The 18,006-nt window shown below is 50.9% G+C and overlaps 1 protein-coding gene across 7 annotated transcripts in view; it reads right to left on the reverse strand.

Annotated features, from left to right (window-relative positions):
• The window catches only part of SH3BP4 (SH3 domain binding protein 4), an 85,379-nt gene that overhangs the window by 10,624 nt on the left and 56,749 nt on the right, over positions 1-18,006 (reverse strand). For all 7 annotated transcript variants that reach the window (XM_033112459.1, XM_033112453.1, XM_033112458.1 and 4 more), the window contains 2 exons: positions 8,137-8,384; positions 251-2,610 (listed from right to left, as the gene is read on the reverse strand). In XM_033112459.1, the coding sequence (XP_032968350.1) occupies positions 251-2,610; positions 8,137-8,254 (2,478 nt within the window). In that variant the 5' untranslated portion in view covers positions 8,255-8,384. The remainder of the gene's footprint in view (positions 1-250; positions 2,611-8,136; positions 8,385-18,006) is intronic.

Genomic DNA, 18,006 nt, shown 5'->3' on the forward strand with positions numbered 1-18,006 from the left:
GAGCACTGGGCCCCCTTATGCCCCATCCCACTGGGAATGAGGAGACCCATTCTGACACCTGTGAGGGGCTCACAAATTCAGTGGGAAAAGAGACTGGAATGACCCTCACAGGCCCCCAGCTGCATGCTTAAAACCCGCCCAGGTATTTCAGAAGCAAAGATGAGCCCAGACACTGGTCCGGGTTCACTAAACCACACCTGTGCCCATGTGGGTTAGGAAAATGCTGGATTTCGACCCCGCGGGAGCTTACCATCATGAGCTCCTTCTGGAAGGACTTGCGGTCTTTGTTCTCCGTGTTGTTACAATCCTCCTTCAGCTTCTCCAGGACAGACGCCACCCGCTCAGGCTCACTGTCCAGCTCCGCTCGGCAGAAAAAGGTGAGCGGGAGGTTCCCGTAGCCCAAGGCGTCGGCGAAGGAGCGCCAGCTGCTGATGTTCTCCATGAGCAGGGTCCGGACGGAGGCGTAAATGTAGGTGAGGAATTTGCATGGCCGCAGGATTTGCTCCAGCAGCAGCGTGGTGCTCAGCTCGGGCCCGGACAGCAGGCTGGGCCTGGCCTTGCCCACCACGAGCACGTTCTTGGCATGCACCAGGCCCACCTTCCCCTGGTGGTAGCCGATGTACCACTCCTTGGTCCACAGCTGCCCCTTCAGCCGGATCTTCTCCTCGCTGAGCAGGGCGATGGCGTCGCCCTTCTTGTACTCCAGCAGGTAGTGGTTCTTGCTCTGCCGGACCACGGTCTTGAGCAGCTTGCCGAACTTGAGGCTGGATACCGGGCGGTCCTGAAAAGTTGGGTACTTGGTAGTGGCAGCAAACGGGGACAGAATGATTTTCCCGACCTCGTTCTTCTTGAGAAACCGTCTCTGCCCGGACGGCTTGACGGCACTTTTGGGGGGTGGCTGGGGAGTCTGGACGCAGAACTGGGTCAGGATGGCCTCCTGGTCGTCTTTCACCTGGACCCTCAGGGTGAAGTCGGAGAGCTCGCTGGGGTTCTGGCAGGTGATGGGGAAGATGAGGCGGCTCACCTTGCCCAGCTTCACCTGAAAGCCCCTCACGACTTTGGCCTGCTCACCGGCTTTGACCTCATAATTGGTCATATTGGAAAACATGCAGACTTGGAGGTCCTGGGGCCGGGACAAGACGAACTGGTGCTTGCCCCAGAGCTGCAGGGCCACGGGGGCAGGGCTGGGGGCCTGACGGGTGACCTCGCTGACCAGGAGAGTCTTTGGGGCACAATCGTGCCCAAAAATGGTCACCACAGTCTTGAAGGATGGGTGAATGTGTTTGGGGCCGTAGAGACCCACTGTGACTTTTTTATTGATGAAGTCCCATACGGTGGAAGGGTAGAGAATGTTCGGGCCGTGGGCCACAATGGCCAGGTACATACAGGGCTCCAGGTTGTCCAGATGCACCTGGACCGTGTCCCCATAGCTGTAGGTGAGTGGGATGGGGACATACGGCCCTTCCTTTAAGTCGCTCCTCAGGCACTGGAGGCCCACTGTGCTTTTGCTAAAAATGTCATTTTTCACCTCGGCTGAAACTTTCATCTCCAAGATGATAAAGGTTTTCACCTCCAGGGTGCTCAGCTTCACCTCCAGCACCGGGCTGATGCTGCTGCACTTGTCGCTGTTGAGTTCCAAGGGGGGGTCCAGCAGCGCTTTCATGGCGATCTGCTGCGTGTCCCCTGGAGCCACGTGGCCCTCGGGCACATGGATGCTGATGCTAGTGTCAGGCAGCCGCACGGAGCCCCCGGAGCTATCCAGCTTGCACACAATGTTCGTCTCCACGGCTTGGGTCTGGCCCCACCCGGGGCTTTGGCCCAGCAAGTCCAAGTCGTGGCAAGACCGGGCCAGCTTCCGGTGGCTCAGCCAGGCAGCTCGGAAGTCCTCCCGGCTCTGGAATTGCTCGGGGGCCGGTGACTTCAAGCCCGTGAAGAACCCCGAGGACGTGGGCGCGTCGGACTTGGCTTGGAGCACAGAGAGTTCCGACAGACTGTAGGAACGTTTGCTTCTGAAGAACGGGTTGTCCCGCTTGACGGGCGGCTCGGCGTGGAGTGGATTTGGGGCCGGCAGCTCGTCCAAGATGTTACCGGTGCTGCTCGTGGTGGCCAGGCTGGACTCCGTGAAGGAAGACGGGCCGGTATCAAAGAGCAGCAAATCCACAGTACTTCTGGGCACCAGCTCATCCACGCTGGGCTTCGCTGGCACGTTCCCATTCAGAAATGGGTTTGTTTGGACCCCATTCCAGAAAGGGTTGTTACTGTAGGTTTTGCCGGATCCCTTCTTGTCATCCGTCCATCCTCCGAGCAAATCTAACTCCTTGGCTACTTCGTCTGGGCTGTCGGGAAGATTGTCAATCATCCCACTGTCACTTAAGGTGGAGTTCCGGTAGTTTAAGGGCTGCACATAGGAGGACGGGATGTAGCCCATCTCTGTAGTGTTGTGTGCATACCACCACTCCCCACCCGACGTGTCCAAGACGTAGAGATGGTCACCCTTGGAGAACTTCAGGGTGGTGAAGTTGCTTGGGCAGTAGTCCTTGATTGCGATCACTTCCTTTGCATTTCCAAAAGGGGTGGGATTGTCTCCTAGCAAGGCACTGGGAGAAGGCACTGCGCGAAACACAAAGAAAGAACAGAAGGTGAGGACATGGCCGGGGGCAGGGTGCTGCAGGACACTGTCCAAAACCAGGCGGAGAGTGGCCTGAGAAACAAACCCCAGCAGACGTGGGCAGGGAGCCAGGCAAGTAACTCACAGAAACCAACCCAAGTGGAATCTGCTGTGTGATTCACTGGCCGACAAACTGATGAGACCGTGGGTGCTTCAGCACAGGCCATCACGTCTCCGTGTGACACTCGAGTCAGGGGAGGCCATGCAGGAAGTGTCTCTACCATCCGCAGAAAAGCGAGTCAGCACAGCGGAACAGTTACCATGTCCCTGTGTTTCAAACATCTCATTTTGACCCAGATTTTCTTTATCTAACTAACCAACAGGAAATGTTGCTAGGTAGTGAAGGGGAGCGGAACAGGCACCCCCAAAATGTGCCTATACTGAGCTGAAGACAATCAAAGCCCAAAAGACTCAGGAATACCTTTTTACCTTCCCCTGAACGACCTAAAAGAATTTAGATAGGGGCCTGTCCAGGAAGAGAACAATCAGCAGAGAGAACTACAGAGAGTGTGAGCCAGGCATGGTGGGCTGGGCCGCTCCTCTCTGCGCCCCATTGTGTCTGCATGGCAGGGCGAACATTTGTTTATGAAACATTTGCTTTTCCCATCTTCCTGGGAACCGTCTTCCTCCCCTTTGAACTTCCAGCCTCCCAACCTCCTCCTCCTCAGCTCAGGATGGTACAGAAGCTTTTTTTGGCCTGACTGCCCCGGCGGCCTTATATTCTCGTGGGGCCCCAATGTACATATGTAATTAAATTTGTGTTTCTTCTGTTCCTCTGTCTTACGTCAATTCAATTAGACCAGCCGAAAGAACCTGTAAGGTTAGCGGACAAACTGCCCTCCCCGACAGCAGAAGAGAAGCTGAATGTGATTTACTTAGAAAACACAGTGATGTTCAGAGTTAAGGGACACGTGACCTGTAACCAGGTACTGGAAAAGAGCCTCGAAAGCATCCCTCGTGTTGAGGAGCGGATCCTGTATTCTGCCTTCAACACGAAATATGTAAGTGGAGCGGACAGTTCCCTTGACTCTCAGCCCCCTTTCTCTCATTTCCAAGTTGTACCCACTCTTCATCAAACTGTTTATACGAAGTAAAATTTCTGAGGTCTCTTTCAACCTCCTTGAAGCGATCATTCAAAATAACAATGTGGCAATGGCCTCTCCCACATACCTTAAAAATCAAAGGTTTATGTCTGGTTGGAGTTCACATTAGTTTTGAACTGTTTAAATAGTCTGAAAAATCTCAACATTTCAGACAGTGACGCAAGCTAATTTATGGTTCTTGGCGTCCAAGGGACGAATGTTTCCAGTGTAGACAGCAATTGGAATAGTCAAACATAAGTCCTCGAAAACAAATGGTGTGTGTTTTGAAAAATAATGGATCATTCCAGACCTAAGTGTTTTATCTCCCTCCCATACTTGACAAAGTATATACAGAGGATGACGTTCTTTCTGATGGAAATAACCCCTTATATTTTTTCCCTTCCCCCACCCAAACTGTGCCTTGGTTTACAGTTTGCTGGTAACCGGGCTTCCTGTAACAAACAATTGAAAGGAAGCTTTTCTTTTAAAGCTGCCTATGTACCAAGCAGAGAAAGGACCATATTTTCAGTTGAACTACAACCACATCTTCTCTAATATATGATTAAGTCAACATTCTATTCTATCAAATCTGCCTTCCGAAAAAATCCCCACCTGCCAGTTTCCCTTTCCGTTGAAAGGAAATAATGAAAATTAAATTGTATTTCCTTGGCCAAGTCTTAAGAAACAGAGCAGGACGTTTCTATTTATTTACATGAACTAAGTAACAGAGATATGCTCGGTAGAAAGCACACCTGGGCCTTGAAGGCTGTCCCCTACTGCCCTCTGACTGGGTGTTGGGAGAATCTGGCTCTGGGATCACTAGACCTGGGTTTGTAATCCGGGACCTCAGAAGCTGTGTGACCCCTGGGACCTGAAGTCTTCACGATGGATTAAAAGCTCCTTCAATGGGCTCTGGTGAGGATTAAATGAAATCATGCTGATAAAGAGCTTAGCATAACGATGCTTAGCCAAGGTAAGGACTCACAGCTTGTGAGGTTACGGTAGACATCTCCACTCCAAATTTTATTTTTCTCCATGGCACTTATCATCAACCAATACATCAGGCACCTGCCTTATCTGTCTTGGATTTTTTTGGGGAAAACTCCATCACCCTAGAGTGTAAGCTCTATTAGGGTCTGTTATGTTTCCCCATAGTATCCTAAGAATAGGGCCCGGCACATGGCAGATGTTCAATAAAGATTCATGGAATGAAGGCTCGTCTTGCTGCTTGTAACAGAGAGGTCACATCCATCCTTGCTATTGAGTCAAGGCGGTGGCCAGAGAGAGGCAAAGTGAGAATGCCCCTCCCCCGCCACAAAATCACACCAAAGAGAAATCACTTAACCAGGAAGGGAGAGGACTACATAAAAAACAGCCAAGTAACAGGAAATGGCTTCGAGGAGGAGGTGGGAAGAAGGGAGAAGGGTCAGGCTGTGGTTAGGGGTAAGAGAAGACCTTCGCCCCCACGTCGTTGTCTAGTCACAGGCTCCAGTCATATAAACCGCGTTCGTTTCCTTGACGTAGCTAATGAAAATGTCACATGAAAATTAAAACCAAATGAAAATGAAAGAAAGCCTGCAAGCTATTAAAATCTTGTTACAGTCCCTCAAAAGTTATATCGCTATTATGTTCCCCCAGAATAATTCCCTTACCGTAATGTTTTCTTTTTTTTAATTAAAAAAAAAACAACAACCCCAAAGCGATTAAGCTGGCTTTGTAGATACCCTAAGAAGACGTATCAGTGCAAATTATCACTTTAGTCTCACCAGACTGAAACATAAAAAGTTTCACTTAAAATTCCAAGCACTCGCCTGAGGTCAATGTTCCGCTCAAGAACCAGGCTGGGAAGCTGCCCCTTCCGACCAGGGCCCCCCCCGAGTGGTGGACAGCGGTGTGAAGTCCCTTCCAGAAGGGGCCCCCACCCGTCAACCGCCACAGAGCGCCTGGGGACCCCAGGCGGCAGGGACTTCCATCCAATCAAATGCAGGAAAATCTCCACCGAGTTCCATCTTGAATTCTGGGGAGTGCTGCCCACATTCACAGCCACCTTGATTTTAATACAGAACCGCTCGCTCCCCGGGTGTCAGGAAGTTCAGTGCACTGAATAGTACATTTCCTACCCTCCTGCCTCAGTTCTTATGCAGGTAAAACACGCAGCAGAGGAAGAAGGTTGCACAGCTGATATTTCGGCTGGAATAAATTCCCACCTTGAAGCCTGTTCACCGTGCGGATTTGCGTGGAGCGGCTGGGCTGCAATGCTGCCCTGGACAGTCGAACCCAGAGGGTCTGTGGGCACCCCCCGCCCAGGAACTAACCAGCCCCTCCTCATACCCCAGGCTGTCCTCTGTCTCCCCACCACCCCAAGTTGTGATATTCTTTTTAGGAATAGTAGCTCCTCCCAGATCAGTGTCACTGTTTGTTAAAATTCAACTCTCTGCCCCTTGTTTCAAGACTCTGACCTCAAGCCCACAATTTATACTCACACTCTCCAGCATTAAGTGTGATTAGCTGGGCTAAGGTCAGAAAATAATGCTCGTTATCAGTCTATGAAAAATAAATGGTTCAATTATTTAGAGCAACACCCAGTACCTGTGCTGCCCTTATCAGCAGTCTCCCAACTCCCGGTGTCAGCCTTCTTTTGAAGAACCTTAAACGTGATGCTCTGGGCCACACGCAGAGGTGCGGAGAGGAAGAGGAAACGTGGAGGATAAAGCGGGAGGGAGAAGCATGGACATGACTGTCAGTACCGCAGGGGAGAGGTCACAATTATATCTGGGGGATAGCAGTTTATTTCAAGAATTGCTCATTTAGCTGACTTTGTGCCAGGGGCTACAGACATAAAAGCAAAGGGGAAGGTCCTACTGCACCACGGGGATTTCAACAGAGGCTGGTTGACATGCGGAAAAGTCAACTCATGATGATGATGGCGGGTGGGGGGCGGGGAGGCACACGGCACCAGGATTGCTCATAGCAGACGCTGACCATGGCCGAGTGAGGTCAGGGCGGGCTTCTAGGAGGAAGACGGATGACCCACCAGCGGCAACCAAAAGGGTGGCTTTTCTCCTCATCTTTGCGGATATCAGGGAAACCCACAGGCACAGGGCGCTTAAAAACCCGGGAGCCACCTGTAAAGCAGGTATTGGCTTTGTAAATAAAGTTGTATTGGAACTGTTGACTGGACACAATAATTCTCCGGGTAGTCCACCACAAGAGGGTTTATTTGGGAAAGAAAAAGAAACGAAACCACCACAGCAGTGTGAGGACGCACGCCTCCAGCCGTGTACCCCTGGTCAGCCGTGCACGTGCAAAAAGAGACCTCTTCCAAAGGTGGCCCCTATAAAATAAATGCCTCTCCTGGAAGTTGGAACCATAAAGTTTTAACAGGAAGTCAGGACTAGAGAGTAACAGGCAGCCCAGCTCCGCCCACAGACCTCCCAGTTCCAGGTTAGTCATCTTAAGATGCCAGTTCACTTTTATCGGAACACAGCCACGTCCATTTGTTTACTCTCTTCCATGACTGCTTTCAAGCCACAACGGCCGAGTGGCATAGCTGTACAGACACCAAATGTCTTGGAAGGCTTAAAATAGTTCCTATATGACCCTTTGCAGAAAAAGCCTGCTGACCGCTGTCCCAGACCACCCTTTTACTTTTCTGGTGTTTCTCAATAATTCATCCAGTCTCCTTTTCCCCTAGTTTTCTATTCCCCCAAGCTCCCTACCTCAATGTCACCAAACCATATCAAAAGAGAAAACAAAGGGCGGCTGGATGGTTCAGTTGGTTAGAGCGCAAGCTCTTAACAGGGTTGCCGGTTGATTCCCACATGGGCCAGTGAGCTGCACCCTCCACAACTAGATTGAAGACAATGAGCTGTCGCTGAGTCCCCGGAGGGGCAGCCGGATGGCTCAGTTGGTTAGAGCGTGAGCTCTGAATAACAGGGTTGCCGGTTCAATTCCCACATGGGATGGTGGGCTGCACCCCCTGCAACTAAAGATTGATATGGCGACTGGACTTGGAGCTGAGCTGCGCCCTCCACCACTAGACTGAAGGACAACGACTTGACTTGGAGCTGATGGGCCCTGGAGAAACACGCTGTTCCCCAATTAAAAAAAAAAAAAGAAAACAAACATTATTCTGTATAAAGACATTTCATTACTAAAGGGAAAATTCAAAACCTCCCAACACATCAAAAACAAAAAAACAAAATCCCAAAACAAACACAAGTGGTTATCGTTCCAGGGCTGAACCTATAACATGAAGTTTAGAGAGCTCACCTTTAATGACCTGAAAGTGAACTTGGCAGCCTTTCAGTAGGATGTCCTTGGGTGTTCGAGCACTTGCAACCCCGACCCCCTCCCTCAGCCACAGTTCTGTCCCCAGGAGCTCACCTCTGACATCGTTGAAGCTTGTTTCTGGAAAGCCCTCGCTCAGGTCAATCAAGGTCCCCTCGGACTTGCACCGAGGGAGGCCGCTGGAGTTGGCGGCTCGGATCCGCTGAGCTGCCATCTTCAAAGTCTCTTCCTGGGTGAACTACTACAGTTTCATATTTCTTCCTCCAGTTTTTCCAGCAATTGCTAAGCTTCTGTGTCAAGCAATCATGCTGCACGGTGGTGTCGACTGTGTAATGTGCTTCTTCCTAAAAGTAGAGAAAGGAGGAAAAAAACAGAATTTCCCTTGAGCAAGTGTAACATGGGTGAAACAGTAATTTTATGGGAAATGGGGCTCCTCTTTCTTCCAAAGGCCATTCCAATAAAGACAGACCCATGTCCTTTTCCCGGCCCAGGGAAGCAGAGCAGGGCTCCGTCGCTGGGCGCGGTGCCCACTTCATGCTCACGTCCTCAGTGCTCTTGGTACCCACAGCCCAGTGGTGCTGCCTGGCCTGCTGTGGGCACCCTGTCTTCCTGGGGCGCAGTGGGGTTTGTGACATTTGTTCTAGCACCTGGCCAGCCATGCATTCCAGCCAAAGAGGAGGACACTGGATCTGTACAGTCTACACTGCTAGTTCCAGGTTCAGGAAAGGAGAAATAAATCTCCGCCTGCCCAGAGAGTGGCTGGTTCCATTGTAGGAGCAGCCACGGCTGTGCCGGGCCAGCCGGGCGGGGGGCACTTAGCACAGCCCTCTCACACTCTGTCCAGTCTCCTTAAACCCTCCTTGGACCCCAATAAGCAACCGTAAGTACAATACCCAAGTGGCCATCTGCATATGTGAGGTGTTTTCGTGTAACTTAGGCAGGTGTGACCCTGTATTTACTGAGCCATGTGTCCTTACTAAGCCAGTACAGGAAGTTTCTGTGGGAAAGAACATAAGAATCACTCCCAAGACCTCCGTGTGTTTCTTTCTGGGAAGGTGCACACAGCCATTTAGTGGGTTCTGGGATGGATGCAATGACTGGCTGTGAGCAGACGATCACCAGCGTCCACGGACAGGAAAAGGACCAGCCAGTATCAAAGCTGTGAATTTCACCTGCTCTCCCACAGAACAGGGCACACACACCACAGCTGGCCACAGCTGGCTGGGAACCTGAGGGCAGAATTTCACCTCAAAATAACTGGGTTCATGTGACCTGGTTTGAGGTCCTTTGCTTTGCTATCCAAAGACAGGTGGAAATGCAGCTTCTGACCCAGTGTATCACCCCTACTGAGGGCCCCCAGGGACCCAACACTGCCCTCTGCAGTCCCTGTGCTGTCAGGGTGACTAGCTTGTCCAGTGCCACCCTCCCTCAGGCTCTTGGGCAGCGTCATGACGGAGAGCCGGCTGTGCAGTGAGAAGCCCCAGGTCTGCCTCCACCCTGCCATTCCGGGGATGGTCTTATGTTTAATATTCAGCTCCGTGACGCCTGTTTTCCTACGGTAGCGTGGGGGTACTAGGACCACTGTCCTGATGTGAGTTGTGTGCAGAATAAGACAACCCACGTGGGGTGCCTGGACCGAGGAGCATGGGCTTGGTGGCTGTTGGCCCTCAGCTGGGGCTCAGCAGCCCTGGTCCTGGTGAAGGGTTCAGTCGTTGCCCTGGAGACTCTGGGAAGCCACAGAAGGTTCCTAAGAAAGAGAACTTTGGCTGCAGATGAGAAAGATGGAAGCCGCAATGCCGTTTATCTTTGAAAACTACCGGCACAGGTTAGGCAGGCTACTGAGAGCGCCAGTGCTGGCAGTGGGATGTAGGTGGACACGGCGAGGACAGGAAACATCGGGACGAGACCCCCCACCCCGTCCTCACAGCCCTGCACAGACAGCCACGCTCCCAACAGATGATGTGGGTGAAGTCTGGGTGGGGCTGACTCTACCCGGTTGGGAGAGTGGTGGCCAAGAGCTCGCTCACACACCTACAGGATGCCAGGATGGCTTTGCAGAGGGCACCTGCAAGAATCTGGAGGTTGGCAGATGAGAGGCAAACATTCCAGAGTGATTAGGTTCTTGCTTTCCCTGTCACTGCCAAGAAGGCAGGCAGCCGGGTCAGAGCAGGCCCTACGGGTGTGGGCATGACGAATCACAGAAAGCCTGGAATTCTGGGAGACTGATCATATTTCTTTATTATTGTTGGGAGGACACAGTTATGACCCTGAGTCAGTGGAGAGCCAAAAAGTGCTAACCGTTTATGTAAAGAGAACCGCAGTCCTTTCAAAAACACAAAGATACCCTCACAGAGGTTGCCATTCAAGGAACAGGTAATCGTCAAGTGATGTCCCAGCGCTTCTTACGTGTCTGCACTTAATGAATGAACGAGAAGGTGCAGTGTGAACAACCTGAGGACCAACTGTTTGTGGAGAGGAAAACTCAGACTGGTGGATGGACTTTGGTTTGAAGGGATCAAATGGGATTTAGAACTCCGCTGTCATAAAGACAACAATCTTCACTGTCCAGTTAGTTAACCAGGTCTAAACATCCACATATTTCCATGAGTCCAAATATCTGCCAAACGACTTTGAATGCTTGCCTGTCTTCCCCTTTTGGGGAGGTATTTTGCACAGTGTAGATTTGGTCTCACAGCACGCAGCTTGTAGTGGACAAAACACTGACCATCTCTTGTGCTCCGGACACTGCAGCAGGTGTGTTTTACACAGAGCCCTGGATGCTTACCCCAGCAGGAGTATGTTTCTCTCCTTGCCAGGAGGAAGCTGTGCCCAGGCCAGGTGGGCTGTGTATTTAAATAAAGATGAAGGCCTCAGAGATAATCCTTTGGTATCCCTGAGATAACCTCCTTGAAGGAGCCAAAAATCACAAGTGCCAAGTGTCTCCTAAATGGCTGATGTGACTTGATTATATACAGCAGGCTGAATTTAGGAATCCCATCCTATTCTGGAAACTTCAAGTTATATACATCCTAAAACACGGATGGGTTACTTGGGTGGGCACCTTGGACATACCTAGATGGCATGACCTACAAGTGTGGCCACCCCTCAAGAGGGACTGGACTTCACCCGCTGGCCCCAGGGGTCGGTCCCCTCTCCAGGGCAGCCGGCAGCTGCATGCGCCCTTGGCCAAGGCGGCCAGCACTGGACCTCAGGACACCAGAGAAGGGCAGGCTGTCACAGCCACCCCACACCCACTGCTGACCACGCCTGGACTCGGTGAAGCCGCCAACGCTCGCTGCTTTCTTTAGTGGAAGTCAGGAAGGGGCATTAAAGCTTACTTGTACTGACTCATAACTAATGAGTTTTCCTTTTCTTGTCCAAAGGCCAATTCATGTAGAGAAAAGGGCCCGCTTCTAGCTCCTCCCCAGAAACTGGGAGGTTGGCTTCTGAACACACGACATTGTGCACAGGCAGAATTATTTACAGGTTCTGGTGGCAAACTCAAAAACCCTCGGCTCCCCGTGCCGACTTCATGAACCACAGAATATTCTTGTGGGGTCCTATCTGCCAACGTCCTGTCCGAGGAACAATGAAAAAACAAATGAACCAGGAAAAACAATAGATCACGAGCAGGTTCATGAGCCCAGACTGCGTAGGCGACCTGCCAGGTGCCCTGGTGGCCATGACCTCTGAGGGTGCCGTGGGAAGGCCGTCTGCAGGAGGACCCGGGCATAAAGAGGGCTCTGAATCCCCCTCTGGAGAATTGTGTTCCTGCCTTGTTCACGATGACTCATTCTGCACGTTGGATTTTAATTCTGGAATAGGAGTGTCATGGTGATTTCATCAGATTTCCTCCAGGTTAAAAGCAAGCATGAGTTTCGACCCACCCTCGGTGGTTGCCGTCACCAGGCTCTGTCACAGAAACTCCATCACGTCTGCCTACCTCACTCACGCCCCAAACAGTGTGTCCCGGAGGAGCAAAATCACCCAAAGACACCCCTCCCCGCTGACCTGTCCTCCTGAAAGCAACCGTCTGAAACCCAACACCCTGGGCTCCTGACCGGCAATGCAGGGGCCCGTGGGGGACACCGCCTTTCAGAGTCACACTGAGGCCGGAAGGAAGGTGGGTTGGCAGTGACCCAGCGAGGCAGAGGGTGCGCAACTGTGCACCTCCAAATGTCTAACTCCCACTTTCCCTCCGACACCAACAGCCCTGGAGGGAGGCCCATCCGCAGCCTCTAAACCAGCACCCCCATCTCTCTGCCTCTTGACCCTTGACCCGGCCAGTCTGGGCAACAGCCCAAGTGGAAAGCCAGCACGTGACTGGTGTCCCCTTTCCAGGCTCTCCCTCCGTGGAAGGGAAGGCACAGTCTCCGGTTACGAGACAGGCCCTGCACTGCACGGTGAAACTCGACCCTTCCCCTGACCTTGGGGGCCTTTTCCTCCCAGCGACAGAGGCCGCACCTCTAGAATCTTTCTGTGTCCACCTAGAGCACAGGACGAAAGTGCTGCCCCGTGGTCTCAAGGAGGGCTGCCTCCTTTTGGGGTGAAAAGAGCACAGCCGCATGGGAGTGTCCCCAGGGCGCACTGGCCTCATTTACCAGTGTCGTCTGCAGTGTTTTTCACTTTGGTTCCACAACTGAGCTCAGTTGAAGGGGGGGCGACCGTGGTTTGGAGCCCCTGAGCAGGCCGTCTGGGTAGAGAGACGCGGTTTGTGGGCAGAACCACGCCCCCAGCCCCGAGTCTGAGAAAGGTGAGCATCCCAGGTGGGGATCCCCCGGGCAGGTGGGCATCACATCACCTCAGCAAACACCCGCTGAGCATCCACCTCTAGGAACAAGGCTCCATGCTGAACATCTGTCCAGGGGACAGAAATAAACGTTAACAGCAGTCGTGTTCAGCAACCATGTCTAAGACAAACACAAGCGTGTAAAACTCGGAGGAGAAGGAAGGTTCTGTGCGCCATGCACACACATTCAAGCCCTTCTCTGTTCACCCAACGCTGATGACTCAAAACTGCCCACAGGCTCTACAGGAGTGGGGGAAGGACCTGGGTGGGGCACTTCTCACTCACTCGCTGTTTCACTGTGCAAAGTGTGATGGCTGCAGGGACCTGGTGCAACCACTTGGGATGTTTGCAGGGGTCAATCACAGAGTCAGAAAATCTGGGTCTGGAGAATCAGAGGGTTGTGGCTGGGGGCCAGGAGGGCTGGGGAGGGTCTCTGCAGCCTGAGCTTTCTACTACCTGGCCTTGTCCCTACAGGCGACTGGACGCCCAGCTGAGGGATTGTTCCTTGTGGCCTGCTGGACCAATTCCATCATTTCCTCGGGCAAAGTCAACCATCTCAGGCTCTTCACCAGAGGCTCCCCAGTCTGCAGAAGACAGTTCAAAGCTCCTGCTCTGTCTTTCCAGACCCTCACGCACTAGCCTGCTCTCCACGTCTGTATCACGCTTTCCTTTGTATGCCCGGCACTCTTGTCAGACAGCTACCATTTCTTTGACCTGGCTCCAAAACCTCCCAGGCACCTCCCAAACTTTTGTCATCTTTCTCTCCACCCCACCCTCTTGAAGACCCAACAGGGCCTCCCAACTTCTGCTACAATGAAACCTACCCATGTGAGAGGAACCCCGTCAAACAGCGCCGCGGCACGTGGACTCCATCTCCCCTTGGAGCTCTCCTGGGATGCACCCGTCGTCTTCACTGCGCATTCACTGCTTTCACCCTGAGCATCAGAGCTGAGATTCTGCACGTGATTTCTTAGTTCCCTAACAACTACACTCGTTTCCATGGCGTCTCTATCTTTATAATCCCCCAGTAGCAAACACACTGTCTGGCCCAACTTGGCGTTCGGTGCCATCTGTTGAACAGACAAATGTTTTGTTCAAACACTTATTCAGAACCAGTGCACTTGGGGCGACCACCAAAGATACTAGGCCATGCAGGACCCGGTCCTTTCCCTCTACCACTCAGCATTTAGCTGGGACAACAACATACATGAGACTGACACCAAGAAGAGAGAAGGGGTTCCACGATGTCTCCTGGGCTCGCATGAGACTGGACGCCCAGACATCTCGTTGGCCGATCACAGCCCGCGTGGACGCTTTTCATCTGTTCCATCACCCTGCTGCTGAAAATGGGAAGGAGTTCAAAGACTAACCAACGGGTGGCCTGTCAAGTGCTCATCTAGCATGGGATATGGTGGTGGTGGGGGGGGGGGGAAGCTCATCACGATGGTGGCTGTGGGCTGCCTCCCTGAGTCACAGGGGAAGGCCAGCCCACCCGTGAGAGCGAGCTGGCAGCATGCAGGCTGTGAAATAGGATCTTGTGATCAGCCCAGGCCAGAAATACTTCTGGTCCCCAGCCAGTGACTAGAAAGAGAAAGCGTGATCATCTCTGCAGAAGTTCTAACAGTGATGGATGGGATCCCATTCGCTTCACTAGGGCTGACCCGCCTGACACATTCACCAGGACTGCAAAACATCAGCCCTGGAAGAGTTTGTGGTTTCCAAACATGAGTCATTGATTTCGTGTCTTCCTCAAGAAAAAAAAAAACATCAAATATTATTTATTCTCCTTTGTCAACTTAAGTTTATTCTAGGCAGTTATGTTAAAGGCAGCTTTCTGTTGCTTTAAAGAGGAAGCTATTAGGTTACCCACAAGATATACTGACATGTCTTTTCTAGTGTACATAAACTTACGAATTAATTTTGTCAGGTTCAGCTTAGATACCACTCTGAGAAACGCCGGAGCCACCCACTATACAGATGAAGAAACTGAGGCTTGTTTTTTATCAAAAGGGTTTTCTCTGAGGCTCGTTTGTGAGACTCAGATGAAAACGCTGGATTCAAACCAGCCAGGGAAGGGAGGCAGCTTCTGAGGCCGAATGCTGCCCCTGGTTCAACTGACAGTTCTTGACACTGATACACACACGCCATGGCTGACGCTCAAGTTCGAGATAGGAATTTAACACCGCGAAGACACGGCCGGAGCCACTGCCACCAAAAGGGACACGAGGATGAGCGACAGCCCTTGCAAAACTCCACCGCTGGTTGAACCAGTGAACTGGTAGTGCTGAAAAATAACCAACAGTTAGGAGACGGGGCCTGGTCTACTGATCCGAGGGACCCCGCGGCGGGCCCTGGTACTGCCCAGGGGAGAAGCCTGTACGTAAGGACTCAGCTCCCGAGGTGCCTTTCCATACTTGACTTGGGTGATGCTACCTGTCAGCCATGAGAGGGAATCAGCTCAGTTCCACCCACCAGTTTCCGGAGGATCTAGCCTCCAGCACAGTCAGCAACCACTGGACTTCAGGGAGGGAAGGAAGGAACGGCTTTCATAAGACCTACGGTGACCACCCATTACTAAGCAAAATGTCTAGAACAATACACCGATCACCAATCTATACACTTCATCAATGTTCCTTAAGGAAATGAGAGAGGACGGGACCCTTACTCTCTCTCCCATCCCACTGCCCCACAAACATCCGCGTCCTCAGGAAATCAAAGATGTTGATGAAATGCCTCATTCACAGCACTGCTCACACCCAAGGGCATTCCATCTCCACGGACGGCTGCAAAGCCATTAAATTCACTTTCTAATATTTAATAGGATGGAAAATCCACACAACATAATATCAAGAAAAATTAAACCCACAAATTTGACAATCAAGTCCTATTCCACTTTGTATTAAAAATTGTATAGTTGCTAGAAAAAAAGATGAAATTTCACACAAAATGCTTACTTATGTCTAGGGGGCAAAGGTATGGATAGTTTTGTTCTTCATCTTAATTTTCTTAAGCCTTCTACTTGCTGTAATTAAAAATGTATTTCATAAAATAAACTTCCATTCTTAGCCAGTGGGGTCTTTCCAACCTTTCAAGGCCATTTTCTGAGCAGATATAAACGTATGCCACGTGAGGGGTTGATTTTGAAATCTTTCAAACACTTGAACGATATGTTCACCCCCACGCATCTAAATCCAGGCGTCTCCGTTTCAGCTCCGTGCTTTGGGGACTCATTTGCCATTAAATGAAAATAAAAGGGACGCCAGGCCTTAGGACTCTACTAACTAGAAAATACAGGCTACCTGACTGTGACACTGTGATTTTTATCAAGAAAAACGTATTTGGTGCTTGTCGTCCCCTCTGGCACCAAGATCCTAAAACCCTTGGAATTTCCTAAGCAAAGAGAATTACGAAAGTATTACTATCTTCTGCTAGGTTGCTGAGGTGAGCTTTGGACTTCTCCAGGGCACTTAAGGATGGGGCTGGTTCAGGAGAACCAACCACGTGATTAGAGGGGTGGGACTTTCAGTCCCTGACCTCTGCAGGGGGAGAGGGGCTGGAGGTTGGATCCACTGCCAATCCCATGATCTAATCAATCATGTCTGTGTAATGAGTCCTCCATAAAAACCCAAAAAGGAAGGGGATCGGAGAGATTCTGGGTTGGTGAACATGGAGATTGGCGAGACTGGTGAGCCCGAAGAGACTGTGGAAGCTCCATGTCCCCTCTGCATATCGTGCTCTATGCATCTCCTTCACCTGGGTGTTCCTGAGTTATGTCCTTTTATAATAAACCCGTAATCTAGCAGGTAAATGTTTCAGTTCTGTGAGCCACTCTAGCAAATCGGTTGACCCCAAGGAGAGGGTCGTTGGAAGTTCCTGTCTATAACCAGTCGGTCAGAAGCACAGGTGACAACCTGGACGCGAGATTGACTGACGTGGGTGGGGGGAGGGCAGTCCTGTGGGACTGAGCCCGTCACCTGTGGTGACCGGTAGCTCATGTCAGAATTGAGCCGAATTCGAAGATACCCAGTTGGTGTTGGAGAATTGGTGATGTGGGGAAAACCCCACACAAATTGGATTTGGGTGTAGAATTGTTACAGGTAGAAAGGAGATTCGAGAAGGGACAAAGTCAACATGAAACAAGTTTCAGAAATGCACTCGGTCCGAACAGACTGTCTGAGCCTTATTTTCAGTTCTGCAGAGGGAGCGCACTTGACCCTGACTCTCCCAGCAGCTCCCGAATGTTTGCTGCTATACATGGCAGCGCTGTGACCGTCTCTATACCTAATCTTCCCGAGCATTTTGGATTATTTTCTTAGGACCACCGTCCAGTAGACCAGGAAGCACTGCCAAACACGTTCCTGGAAACTTGTAGCAATTTCTACTCTCAACAGCAGCAGATGTCCGTTTCCCACCGTTCGCCAGCAGGCCGGGCAGAGAGCTCTGCTAGTCCGCATGTGGGGACGGATCATCGAAGCTCAAATGCACACGTTCCTTTGACCACCAGCCAGCAGTGTTTTCAAACATCTTCTACATCTTATTTCCTACTCTGTGACTCTCATTTTGGATTCTTTGCTCAATGACAGACTTAAATTCAACATATTGGTTGCAAACATCTTCCCCACTCCGATGCTCTTCTATCCATTTGCTAACTTGATCAAGTCTCAATCATGCAACTGCACCCATCTTTCCTTTATTTCGCCATGAAGCCCAGAAAGGCCTTCCCTAATAAAAATTTGATAAACATGCACATCTAGTCTTCTTTATTTTAAAAAAATGATTTGTGTACTGACATTAATGCACAAAGAATTTATTTTGCTGCTCAGTGAGGAACTTAGAAAATTAATTGGCAAACAGCTGAGCAATTACTCCTGCCTGGGTTCCTGAACAATGTGTCCCCTCCTGACTGATGTGACGTCATCTTAATGCATTTTAAATGTGTGTGGACACTGGGGTTTGAATCTGGCCTATGCTGTGTTATTCGTCAGACTATGTCTGTAACAACATCAGTCCTTATTTAACTACACTAGTAGCTTTACCACGTTTGGCTGTCTGGAAGGACTAGTTTCCACGAACCATTCTATTTCAAAATCTCCTATCAGTTATTTTTTCCTACTTTTTTCTTGCAAGTGAATTTCAGAATGATTTAATAAAATGCTTTCCCGCCTCTTCCTTCCTTT

This window comes from Rhinolophus ferrumequinum, chromosome 8 (assembly GCF_004115265.2).
Source record: "Rhinolophus ferrumequinum isolate MPI-CBG mRhiFer1 chromosome 8, mRhiFer1_v1.p, whole genome shotgun sequence".
NCBI classification, from domain to species: domain Eukaryota; kingdom Metazoa; phylum Chordata; class Mammalia; order Chiroptera; family Rhinolophidae; genus Rhinolophus; species Rhinolophus ferrumequinum.